Source organism: Engraulis encrasicolus, chromosome 5 (assembly GCF_034702125.1).
Source record: "Engraulis encrasicolus isolate BLACKSEA-1 chromosome 5, IST_EnEncr_1.0, whole genome shotgun sequence".
NCBI classification, from domain to species: domain Eukaryota; kingdom Metazoa; phylum Chordata; class Actinopteri; order Clupeiformes; family Engraulidae; genus Engraulis; species Engraulis encrasicolus.
The window spans coordinates 29,381,079-29,395,063 of NC_085861.1; the positions used below are offsets into that span (position 1 = coordinate 29,381,079).

Here is a 13,985-nt window from a genome sequence, read left to right on the forward strand (position 1 = left end):
AAGATCAAATATAGTGACGACAAAGTTGTTTAAAAGACGAATTCCGCTTTAAAGAATATTTCAGCATTCATTTATTCATTCATGCATATTAATAAAAGGAGAGGGGTGACATAACAGTACTTACATAACAGTGATCACAGTGATTACAGTCACAAAAGTGTATACATTATTATTATGACATATTACAGGAGCCTGCTATGGTTTTGACATGACTTCCACTGGTTTCCCTTGACTTTGAATTAACACCAGAGCCTATGTTATAATCTTACTGTCACCAGAGCCTATGTTATAACCTTACTGTCACCAGAGCCTACGTTATAACCTGACTGTCACCAGAGCCTATGTTATAACCTTACTGTCACAAGAGCCTATGCTATAACCTTACTGTCATCAGAGCCTATGTTATAACCTTATTGTCACCAGAGCCTATGCTATAACCTTACTGTCTCCAGAGCCTACGTTATAACTTAACTGTCATCAAAACTGTAATGACCAAGTTTTTATTTGTTACTGAAGGCTGTCGGTAATATCATGGCAATGTTGTTATGATGTAGTTGAGTATTTTCAGCAAATAGTGCATAGGCCCGCCGACGACCCCATCTGCAGTAAGAGGCTACTTCCCAGTGTTTTCCAAGCTGAAAAAGATATTAAAAACACAAAGATGTGAAAATAATATAGCAAGTTACATTAGAGTATGACTGTCAATTTAGCAACAGATTACTGACATAGACAGACAGGTAATGAGTGATTAAGGTGGTTAAAGTGTGATGCTGTCACATTGCCGGGAATACACTGATATTATAAATAATATTTTACCATAAAAATGATTTTCTCAACTGTAATAGCAATTATTTCAACACAAATAAAGAAAGTATTTCTCAAGACCAATAAGTAATCACAATCTCTTTATAATCACTGATAAATATTGCACACATGATGTCGCAATGGTTTTACTCACGTTACTTTCTCAAGTCTGTAGTTTGGGTCTTCCACCAGAGCAGAGATCTGCTTGACTGCTGAGTCTCCAAGTTTATTATCACTGAGATTCAGTTCTATCAGGTGGGAGGGGTTTGATGCCAGAGCTGATGTCAGAAGAGCACAACCTCGTTCGGTTATATCGCAAGTCCAAAGGCTGGAGAGAGAGAGAGAAAAAGAGAATGAGAGAGAGAGAGACAGAGAGAGAGAGAGAGAGAGAGAGAGAGAGAGAGAGAGAGAGAGAGAGAGAGAGAGAGAGAGAGAGAGATGCAGGCAGAAAGAAAGACAGACAGAGAAGTGCATAAAACGTTACACAAAGGCTCGTGAGAACATAAACAAACACAAACTCACAACCATACAGCCGTCTCCAGAAGTTTTGTCGCCTATCCATGTGTTTGGAACAACAGCCAATAACCTGACTTTCAATTAATCACTTGGCTTCAGAAGTCACTCACATGAAAGCTACGACTCTCCCGAATGAAGTTTGATGTACAAAAATAAACTCCATGCACCAAAGAAAGATTGACCCTTTAATGAACACAGACAGGGCAGATTTTCACAAGACAAAAGTTTTGTCGCCTATCGAACATAATGTGAAAATGAGCAGATAAGTCACTTCAAAACACTTCAAATACGCAGATCGGGTGTCATACTTAATCTCTGAATCACTCTCACCTCTTCAAAAAATTCAACTTTGGCCTTAGGTGTATATTTAGGGTCATTGTAGGGTCATGGTTCACAGGAGACGTTCACAGACTGCTGAGGGCCAGAGACAAAGCCTTCAGAGCAGGAGACGTAGCTGGCCTAAAAGCAGCAAGGGCAAACCTGTCCCAGGGCATCAGGAAAGCAAAAAAGGAATACTCGGACAAAATAACAACACACTTCAAAGACAGCAGAGATACACAGAGCCTGTGGCAGGGCATACAGGCCATCACGGACTATAAGCCCGCACCACGAAGCTGTGACAACAACACCTCTCTGCTAAACGACCTGAACAGTTTCTTTGCCCGTTTTGAAGCACAAAATGACACTCATCCACAGAAAACTCCCCCTCCCCCCCATGATCAACCCCTGTACCTGTCCTCTGCCAGTGTGAAGAGGACACTGGCCACCATCAACCCACGCAAAGCAGCTGGCCCAGACAACATACCTGGCCGAGTGTTGAAGGATTGTGCAGAAGAGCTGAAGGATGTCTTCACAGACATCTTTAACATCTCTCTGGAGCAAGCAGTCATCCCATCACTTTTCAAAGCTGCTACCATCATACCCGTGCCGAAGAAATCATCACCATCATGCTTCAATGACTACCGTCCTGTAGCACTGACGCCCATAATCATGAAGTGCTTCGAACGGCTAGTCCTGTCACACATCAAAGCCACCCTACTCCCCACCCTGGACCCCTACCAGTTCGCATACCGAGCCAAGCGATCCACGGAGGATGCAATCTGCTCTGCCCTCCATCCAGCCCTCACCCACTTGGACAATAAAGACTCATATGTGAGAAAGCTGTTCATTGACTTCAGTTCAGCATTCAATACCATAATACCACAACAACTCATCAGAAAACTGGACAAACTAGGTTTCAGCACCTCCCTCTGCAACTGGCTGCTGGACTTCCTGATGCAGAGACCACAAGCAGTACGGGTAGGGAATAACACCTCAAGCACCCTGACCCTGAGCACGGGGTTCTCAGCCCCCTGCTGTTCACGCTGCTGACACATGACTGCACAACGACCCACAGCACTAACCATCTAGTGAAGTTTGCGGATGATACAACACTGGTGGGCCTCATCACTAAGGGCGATGAGACCCACTACAGAGAAGAAGTAGACCTGCTGGCCAGATGGTGCAAAGACAACAACCTCCTGCTGAATGTCAACAAGACCAAGGAGATTGTTGTCAACTTTCAGAGGGTCCAAAAACAACTGCCACCACTGACCATCGACGGTGATGCTGTGGAGAGAGTGAGCAGCACCAAGTTCCTTGGAGTGCACATCAGCGACGACCTCTCTTGGACCACCAACACTACATCACTGGCGAAGAAGGCCCATCAGCGTCTCTACTTCTTGCGCAAACTAAAGAAGGCAAGTGCTACACCCTCCATCATGACAACATTCTACAGAGGAACCATAGAGAGCGTCGTGTCCAGCTGCATCACAGTGTGGGCAGGAAGCTGCACGGAGAAAAACAGGAAGACACTCCAGCGTGTTGTGAACACAGCGAAGAAGATCATTGGAGTACCACTCCCCTCCCTGCAGGACATTTACACCGCACGCCTCACCCGAAAAGCACTGATGATCATCAAAGACACAAGCCACCCTGCACACAAACTGTTCAGCCTCCTGCCCTCTGGAAAGAGGTACAGGCGCCTCCGTTCCCGTACCACCAGGCTTGCAAGCAGCACGATGCATCAAGCAATCAAGATACTGAACACTCAACCCACTCTCCCTTCACTGTCAGCCTCTAGCCAGCCAGGCCACTGACAACGCTCCCCCCCCTCATCCCCACCACCATATCTGCGACTGAACATTCCACCTGCACTACTACATCTGTGACTGAACTTTCAACCTGCACTAACTCAAAACATACACATGCACACACACACACACACACACACACACACACACACACACACACACCACACACACACACACACACACACACACACACACACACACACACACACACACACACACACACACACACACACACACACACAAGCACACTGCACTTTCTGCACTAAACCCAAACATACACACACTGACACACAACTCATATTCACACACATACACACACACACACACACACATACACAGGTACACACACACAGACGCACACCGCACTTTCTACCTGCACTAAACACACACACACACACACACACACACACACACACACACACACACACACACACACACACACACACACACACACACACACACACACACACACACACGCACACAAAACACATACAAACACACACACACACACATACTGCTGCTGGTGTATTTAATAAACCTTTTTTAATTATTTATTTTCTTCAAATGCTACTATTACTATGTCAGAACGCTATAAAGGACTTTTAGAAAAAGCACAACAAAATACCTCCTCTTAATGTATGTTCTCTACAAGTCTTCTGTTGTCCAGTCTTGCACTTTAAATGTCTGTATGAGCAATGTCTACGTCCATACTGTCTATGTCCATGTATGAGTACTGTCTATGTCTATACTGTCTATGTCCTTACCTAGATTAGTCTATGTCTGCATGGGAGAGCAAGAAACGCAATTTCAAATTCTTTGTATGACCAGTGCATGTAAAGAAATTGACAATAAACTTGAGACTTGAGATTGTAATCATGGAAAGCAACACAATGAAAAGCAATGAAAGTCAATGAGAGATGGTGACATATTTGCTATTTGTAGAGCAATACATTTTAAATTCATGATTTAGGCTAATCAATGATGAAATGCCCTCACAAACCAGCAGCATGCATGTAGCTCCACATAGGAGCTGTATCCCTCCCATGTTAGACTTTAGGCACCATGGGTTTTTTTTTTTCATATTCTTCATGTCCAGCACCAAAGAAGTCTCTCCCACTGTCCTGTCTCATAAAAGCCAGCCAAGAGTTTGTCAGGCCTAATTCTGACAAAAATGAAGGCTAATGGGACTCGTACTCTGAAGTCATGATCCCAGGATCAATCATTTTAGAACTGATAGCATCAGAACTGTATGGATTGGAGATGAAGAATATGAAAAAAGAAACATGGTGCATAAAGTGAAACATGGTAGGGATATCGCTGTTATGTGGAGCTGCATGCATGCTGCTGGTGTGTGAGAACTTTTATCATTGATTAAATCTCTACGAATAGCAAATATGTCAACATCTCTCATTGACCTTCATTGTTTTTCATTGAGTTGCTTTCCATGTTCACAATGACCCTAAACTAACATACACCTAAGGCCAAAGTTGAAGAGGCGAGAGTGATTCAGTGATTAAGTATGACACCCGATCTGAGTATGTGAAGTGTTTTGAAGTGACTTATCTGCTCATTTTCACATTATGTTCGACAAAACTTTTGTCTTGTGAAAATCTGCCCTGTCTGTGTTCATTACAGCATCAATCTTTCTTTGGTGCATGAAGTTTATTTTTGTGCATAAAACTTCATTCGGGAGGGTTGTAGCTTTCATATGAGTGACTTCTGCAGAAAACTGTTTAATTTATTAGCTGTTGTTCCAAACAGATAGATAGGCGACAAAACTTTTGGAGACAGCTGTATACTTTGCAGATAGCCAGAGTTCAGTAGTCTGATGGTGGTGGCCATTAAAACATAAAAAACTGGTTCTGAATCTTCAAACTAATGTTTAGTCTGCTAAACGTGTCTCTTTTCTTACCTTAGTTTTTGTAGTTTACAGTCTGGATTGCTGAGTAGAGCAGAGATCTGCTTCATACCCGAGTCTCCAAGCATATTAGCACCCAGATACAGCTCTGTCAGATGTGAGGGGTTTGAAATCAGCGCTGCAGTCAGAGCAGCACAGCCCTCTTCTGTTATACTGCAGTCATTAAGCCTGGAGAGAGACAGAGAGATGGAGAGATAGAGAAGAGGAGGTAGAAGGGTAAATAATGAGAGACAGAGAGAGAGCAGGACATTGTTTTCAGCACCTTATATTGATTAGACCAAGAGGTGTCAACTGTTTCTGACACTGGGACCACCATTCAGACTAAAGGATGATGCACAGTCATACTGTGCTGACTTCGGGGTAAAGCATAGACATACTGCCAGCGGGGGCAGTAGTGGGTGACTGTGTTTGCGCATGTACATGTTACAAAGGGGGGAGTCCCTTCAACCAGTTAACGTGAGGATCACTGAATGAGAAAGGATTTCAGTTCACCACACCCAGTACTGCCATGAGCATCTATGTTCATGTACCTGAGCAGGTTTTCTCCTGTTCTGACTTCATTTGACAAGGTGCCATTACTAATGACTCATTTCAGCATCAGTTGAGTTTGGACTTACGTTTTAATCCTATCTAGTGTCCCTTTAAGAAATGCATAGCAAGTTAGAGACCAATAGCAATACTGCCATCGACCACTAGTGGGCAGCAGAACACTGACTGAAAACCCCCTTACTTATGCAGACACACACACACACACGCACGCGCACGCACGCACGCACACACACACACACACACACACACACACACACACACACACACACACACACACACACACACACACACACACACTCAAACACACACTCACACACACACACACACACACACACACACACACACACACACACACACACACACACACACACACACACACACACACACACACACACACACACACACACACACACACAGGGATATGCTTGCTGCGTGACTGTGTGTCCATTAAACTTTGTGACCGAGTGCACATATTTACTAGAGTACTGTCTGAACAGCAATGCACCATATTACACCCTGTGCCTTGTGTCAGGTGTGCAAAGCTGCCATAAAATAATAACTGTATTGTGTATGTACACATTCCAGTGAGGGGAGTTCCTCCGACACCTGAGAGGTAGTCTGTGGCCCACTGTGTTTGTATCCATGTTACAGAGGGGGGAGTCCCTTCTACACCTTAGCAGAGAGTTAACATGAGGGTCACTGAATAGGAAAATGTCCCCCACATGAGGATCACTGAATAGGAAAAGATCCCCACACATGAGGGTCACTGAATAGGAAAAGGTCCCCACACATGAGGGTCACTGAATAGGAAAAGGTCCCCACACATGAGGGTCACTGAATAGGAAAAGGTCCCCACACATGAGGGTCACTGAATAGGAAAAGGTCCCCACACATGAGGGTCACTGAATAGGAAAAGGTCCCCCACACATGAGGGTCACTGAAAAGGTCCCCACACCCCGTGCTGCCATGAGCATCTATGTCTGTTTGTGTCTTTGCTCACCTTAACGTTTGTAGTTTACAGCCTGGATTGATGAGTAGAGCGGATATCTGCTTCACTCCAGAGTCTCCAAGTTTATTATGACTCAGATACAGTTCTGTCAGGTGTGAGGGGTTTGAAATCAGCGCTGAACTCAGAGCAGTACAGCCCTCTTCTGTAATACTGCAGGACTGAAGCCTGGAGAGAGGGATAGAGAGAGAGAGAGATGAAGAAGAGGTGGTAGAAGGGTAAATAATGAGAGACAGAGAGAGCATGTTTGGCACCTTCTGTTACTTAGACCAGGAGGTTTCAACTGGTTCTGACCCAGGGACCACCATTCAGACTAAGCAGTGGTCTACTGGGTGTATGTGCTCATTCCAGTGAGAGGAGTCCCTCCGACACCAAAGAGTTAACATCTGGTTCTGGCCCAGGGAGTGGAGACTGAGAGGTAGTCTGTGGCCCACTGTGTTTGCATCCATGTTACAGTGGTTTGTGTTCTGTGTTTGTATCCATGTATCCGCCGTGGCCATGTTGCGTGCGGCCATCTTGCACACACACACACACACACACACACACACACACACACACACACACACACACACACACACACACACACACACACACACACACACACACACACTCAAGGACTGAGACCGGGATATGCTTGCTGCGTGACAACTGTGTGCACAACTGTGTGTGACCGGGTGCACATATTTACTAGAGTACTGTCTGAGGAGCAATGCACCATGTCACACTGTGCACCTTATGTCAGATGTGTAAAGCTGACATAACATGCACTGCATGAAAAGAGGAATTTGTGGATGAGTTTTGCACCTTAAATTGCCTCATACCTCAAGCCACAGCATTTGCGGCTCCCCCATGCCCCCTCTTAGGAGAGCCTTTAATATGTAAATGCCAGTGATCAGGTCGGGAGCTGCCCCAGTCAATTTCAAGTGGGGTGGGGTGGGGTGAGGTCAGGTGGGTGGGAGGGAGTGGGGGGTCGGCAGGCCTGTTTCTAGGATTTTGGGGTCCCTAGGCAACGGGATTGTTGGGGGCCCTAGGGCATTTTTTGGCCTTTTACTAAAATGTGTGTGTGTGTGTCTGTGTGTATGTTTGTTCACGCTGCCCAGTGGTGTTTTTCAGAATCACTAACCATTAAACCAGGGGTAGGGAACCTATGTCTCGAGGGCCCTTGAGGCCGTTTTATCCGGCCCCTGATATCATTATAATGTTTTGCAACTTCACATGAAATAGGCCTATGACATATTTTGCAGGCCTAAAGGAATCTTAGAAATTACATTTCCAATGCAAGTTAGGCCTATATTCAGGGGACCTAGAAAAGGTGGGGACTGTTTTAAAGGTGTCTACCTTTAAAGGTGTCTATATGTCTATATAGGCCTAAAGGTGTCTATATAGGCCTAAATTTTATGGGGAAATCCTGATTTGTGTTTATAGTAGGCCTACGGCCCCCGGAGGATTTTTATGACCATGGTAGGAATTTGAAGTGGCCCCTCGAATGAAAAAGGTTCCCCACCCCTGCATTAAACCTTTCTACTAGCCACAGCTTTGCTGTCAGTACATTTTATTATGATACTATAAGCTCAGAAATTAAGTTGATCAAACAATTCGATCGGTGCTATAAACATTTAAATGAACCTACAGAATAGGCTATCAGAATAGAATCATCTGAATGATCTTTCTTGGACATACATTTTGAAGTGACCCTTCGAATTAAAAAGGTTCCTCACCCCTGCTTTTGAGGAAAAACATCAATGTGCTTGGCCACTCTGGTTTTTAAATGATTCTGAACTAAAGCAAGGATTGTTCAAGGAAGTTCAAAATAGACAGTCTCTGGTTAAATTAGTTCTACACCAAGCCTTTAGGTGGCAGTAAAACTAATTTGCACAATGCAAATTCCACACACAAGCCACAAAGAAGCCATCAACTGCGGTGAACAACACCTTCCTGATTGAACAGAACCATGCGCTGTCTGTGTGGTTTCACTGTTACAAGTTTCTTGGCGATATGGGGGAAAAGTTCCTCACATACCAACGGAAAATGGGCTTCACATACATGTAAGTACATTTGACTCAACTGTGGTTTAAAGTTTCAGTACTCAAGAGCGATTGAATAGCTCCTCTGAACATAGATCCGCCATTGCTAAGTTGTAGCACAGCCGGTTTACATAGCTGGTAGCTCAAGTCCCCTCAATAAATGTTATGTGACTACTCTAGTTGCTGCTGTACGCTAGTAAATTCTGATGACTTGCGAGCATCGTAATGACAAAATGCAGTGGTGAAACGGTGAATATGTTAAGTATACTTGTTGATGGTAAATTGTTTGACATTGCTCGTTCTCAGTTGCCTTTCCCCTGCCTAAAGATAGACAAAGGCTACCGTTAGCATGCTATTGCGTTAGCTCATCAACTAGATGCTGGGCACTGCTCATTTTTCACGTCTGCCCGGCATTTCGCTGATGAACTAACGCTTAGACGTCTTGCCAATGTATTTTACAGCGGCAAAAATGCATCTAGGCGACGTTGGCAAGACTGGTGTGCCGTCTGGGTATGTTGGTTTTCAGTGCTGGGCAGTAGCGAAGCGACTAGTTTAATTACATTCCCTAGTAGCTTGGTCGTAGCGTCACTACTATGTATCGAATAACGTCCCTGTAGTTAAGCTATTTTTCCTCAAGTAGCGACGTAGTCTACAAAAGCTACAATTTGTCCCGCATCGATGTTACTCAATGATTTTTGTTTTACTTTCTCTATCCTGAAACCTAGGCAGTCACAGGGGTTCCAAGACCCACCTGCGTGAAATCAAGTCAAAGGTGGGATATAATTTAGTTCCATGCTACTTTGAAACACCTTGCCCTTTCAGCAAACCGACCGATTCTTCCTTGTTGCGTTCTATATTATGAAAGCTAACCGTGAGTAGTTCTGGCGGCAGCTCTCAGTAACGAGAGCTCAATGTATCAGCGCGAGCTCATTGTCGACCAGAGTGGTGAAATTAATAAAGCACGACACCCCGAAATCAATGTGAAATATCCTGGCATTTGCAACACTAGGCAACCTGTCCTTAAAAAGTATGGGTCCTCAAAACAGCACTTGTTGCACAAATAAGTGTAGCTGGCCTCTTCAAGAAATTGAAATTATGCATGGTCACTTTTTCTTATTGTTTCACGTGGAGGTCTACTGACATTGTCTAAATAATGTAGGCTAGTTTATGTCCATGTATTATATTAGGACCCAAGGTTAATGGGTTATTCTATTTACCATGTTTTCACAGGCTGCTGTCTCATAATATGGCGAAGACGAGTCACTTGAAGGCCTAACTGCTCTTATGAGGAGCAGTCTCGCCATAGAACAGTGGTTCCCAACCTATGGGTCGGGACCCCCCTTATGGGTCGCCAAAGATCCACAGGGGGTCGCGGAGCCCTCTTGATTTTAAGGGGTTTCGTTTTAAATATATATAGCCCATGTTGAATAAAAGACAAAGCATTTAACTAATAAATGCACAGACGCAACAAATTGTAAGTGCTACATTAAACATTTATTCTATATTTGACCAAAGACGAATTGAGGAATAAAATAACTAAAATAAGTTTTCGCAGGAAACGGAGGGCATCTTGTGACTCCGTCTCGTGCGGGCGCTCGCGTGGTTGGGTCACTAAAGCTTACAATAGTAAAAACATGGGTCCCTTAAGAAAAAGGTTGGGAACCACAGCCATAGAAGACTGAAAGAATGTAAGATTAACTTCTTTGTGACCAATATGACTTGCTCATTGATACATTTGCTATGTCAATATGAGGTGCATGGCGAAGTATTTAATTTATTTGTCTCGCTTCTAGGAGCTGTAGAAACAACAGAGTGCCTGCTGCAGTATGACGAGGACGCCCTGGTCAGAGAGCTCCAATAGACCCAGGTCCAGTGTCTTGGCAGGGTGAAATGGCACTGATATCGGTATGTGGTGATATCAGTTAAAATTAATGAATTAATTCTCATATCTGAATAATGTGAACACTGGATTTACCACACACACACACACTCACACACACCCTAGTCCTAGATGATTTACCCAAGGTTACTTTTACCACAGCTCTGGCACTGCATCAATTTTCTTTTCTTTTTTATAGAACTGGACAGGTCATTTATTCGTTCCCCTTGTTTTTTGTAGTGTCCTGCAGGATGCTGTGTCCTGCAATCCTGTGTGCTGTGCTACAGACGCGTGTGGAGGTCAACCCGAAATGGGCACAGTCTCACCACAGAAGAGTGAAAGAGGGTAAGCTTAACCTATAGCCTACGTCAGGGTTGGGGAACCTTTCTCATTCGAAGGGCCACTTAAAATTCATCTGAGGGGCCGTAAAAGTCCTCCAAGGGCCGTACTATGAACACAAACCAGGATTTTCCCTTTCACTTTAGGCCTATATTGAAGGCAGCCACATTTAAACAAACACCACCTTCTTCAGGTTCCCTGAATATAACTTAATTGTATTGCAAATTCATTTTCTAAGATTCCTTTACAAAATATGTCATATTTCATGTGAAGCTGAATTGCATTAAAATTACATCGGGGGGCCGGATAAAACGGCCTCAAGGGTCGCAAACGGCCCTCAAGACATAGGTTCCCCACCCCTGGCCTACATTGGCAATATGACTTGTGCTACTTTATAGATAAGTTGTCAATGCTGTGCATTGCTATGTTTTGATTTATTTTCTTACATCCTACAGATCCTGGCAGGGAGACGGTAGTGTCCTGCAGGATGGTGATGGGCCAATCTTACAAGAGACCACAGAAAACTGATCTAGTGTAAGATTATTCCTGTTGGGCTCAATATGTCTTGCTTATTGATATATTTGTTATGTCAATATGAGGTGCATGGCGAAGTATTTATTTATTTGTCTCGCTTCTAGGAACTATAGAAACAACAGAGTGCCTGCTGCAGTATGACGAGGACGCCCTGATCAGAGAGCTCCAATAGACCCAGGTCCAGTGTCTTGGCAGGGTGAAATGGCACTGATATGGGTACAGTGGTGCTCATATGTTTACATGCCCCAGCAGAATATACGCTTTCTTGGTGATATCTCGCAAAATATGAAAGATTACACAAAACCTTTTTTTTACTCATGGCTAGTGACTAGCTTAAGAAATGTATTAGCTGTATTCTGTGTTTACTCTTTCAAAAGCATGATCACAACCCAAATTACCCAAATGACCCTTTTCAAAAGTTTACATACCCTAGTTTCTGATGCTGAATATGGCCCTGTTAAACATCAGGGACCGCTCTAAATTGTTTGTGGTAGTTGTGGATAAGGCTCTTAATGTTCTCAGTTGACAAAACAGCACATTCTTCCTGGCAGAATGGTTGTTTCCTATAATATATTTGGGTGTCTTGCTGGAACCTCACATTTGACCTCACATTTGGCTGAATGATGTTGAGATCAGGGGAGTGGGATGGTCACTCAAAAACTTAATTTTATTCTTTCTGAAGCTAATGACAGGTTGATTTGGCTTTCTGTGCTGAACTATTGTCATGTTGGCATGTCCAAACAATGGACCATGTGCAGTTTCAAGGCTGATGAGTGTCAAGTTTCCTCCAGTATTTTTCACAGGGCAATGTATTCATCATTCTGTGAGTATGGACCAAAAGTGTAGTGCATTTGTAACTCAAATGTCCCCATGACATCAGTGGTCCATAACCATGTTTCACAGAAGGGATGGTGTAACTTTCATCATAGGCTCTGTTGACTGTTCTCCAAATGGTACTGTTAATAGTGGCTGAAAAAAGTTCCATATTGATCTAATTTTTCCAAATGACTTTGTCACAGGCATTTTGATGCTTCTCACTGTGCTATTTGGTGTATCATATGCAAAATAACATGTTTGCATTTTTGTAGTAATGGCTTTCTCCTGGCAACCCCCAACAGCCCATCTTTCCTCAAGTGCATCTTTCTTGTACAGTTTAAAACATTTTTTTATGTTGTCCTATATTTCACCTGAAGTTATTTTTTGGTTGTCCTATGACTCCTGAACAATTTCCCTTGCAATGATCATTGCAATGCAATGATTCCCTTGCCCATTGGCCTGATTCCAACCAAACCTCCTCATATTGCATTTCTGAATTGAAATTCCAACAGTGCCAACATGACAATATTTCGACACAGAAAGCCAAATCAACCCGTCATTAGCTTCAGAAAGAATAAAATTAAGGTTTTTGAGCGGCCATCTCACTCTCCTGATCTCAACATCATTGAGCCACTCAGGGGAAACCTCAAATGTGAGGTTCCAGCAAGACACCCAAAGATATTATAAGAAACAACCATTCTGCCAGAAGGAATGTGCTGTTTTGTCATCTGAGAAAATTAAGAACCTTATCCACAACTACCACAAACAATTTAGAGCGGTCCCTGATATTAAACAGGGCCATATTCAGCATCAGAACTAGGGTATGTAAACTTTTGAACAGGGTCATTTTGGTAGTTTGGGTTGTGATCATGCTTTTGAAAGAGTAAACACAGAATATTGCTAATAAATATCTTAAGCCAGTCACTGGCCATGAGTGAAAAAAAAGGTTTTGTATAATTCTTCATATTTTGTGAGAAATCGCAGAGAAAGCGTATACGCCGCTTGGGAGAGAGATGCGTTCACTGTCAACATGCGCTGACATGGATCTGCATAGAACTTTTGCGCATCACCTCGCGTGGGCCAGATATGATATCGTGGCCATATTTTGTGTTTGAAATGTCTTTTAGACTGATAAATGATGACGAAAATAATGGATTTTTAATTTTATCATAAGAAATGAGCAAATTCCGTGCAATTCCGCGTTTATAACCAAATTCCGTTTTAATGTCCACATTCCGTGATTCCGTCCGTGTTTGTTTCTGAGTTGTACATTTGTGACCTGAGTGCAGGGTATGTGTGTAGTTTTAAATTATTTATTTTTATGAAATGCATGGTTCCTGTCAAAGTGTGTGTACATTGTTTGGTGTGATATTAAAAGCGTTAAAAAATTCATTTTCATTTCATTCATTTTCATTTTATCAATAAATTCACATCATGCATGCTAAAGCCCCATCACAGTGCAGCCTAT

At 43.3% G+C, this 13,985-nt stretch overlaps 1 protein-coding gene across 1 annotated transcript in view; it reads right to left on the reverse strand.

The window, feature by feature from the left end:
* Window positions 1–537: 537 nt before the first annotated feature.
* LOC134449223 (NACHT, LRR and PYD domains-containing protein 3-like) overlaps window positions 538–13,985 on the reverse strand; it is a 52,990-nt gene continuing 39,542 nt past the window's right edge. Inside the window, exons 6-9 of the mRNA XM_063199067.1 lie at window positions 6,920–7,093; window positions 5,365–5,538; window positions 959–1,132; window positions 538–635 (exon numbers count right to left, since the gene is read on the reverse strand). Of these exons, the coding sequence (XP_063055137.1) occupies window positions 614–635; window positions 959–1,132; window positions 5,365–5,538; window positions 6,920–7,093 (544 nt within the window). The 3' untranslated portion in view covers window positions 538–613. The remainder of the gene's footprint in view (window positions 636–958; window positions 1,133–5,364; window positions 5,539–6,919; window positions 7,094–13,985) is intronic.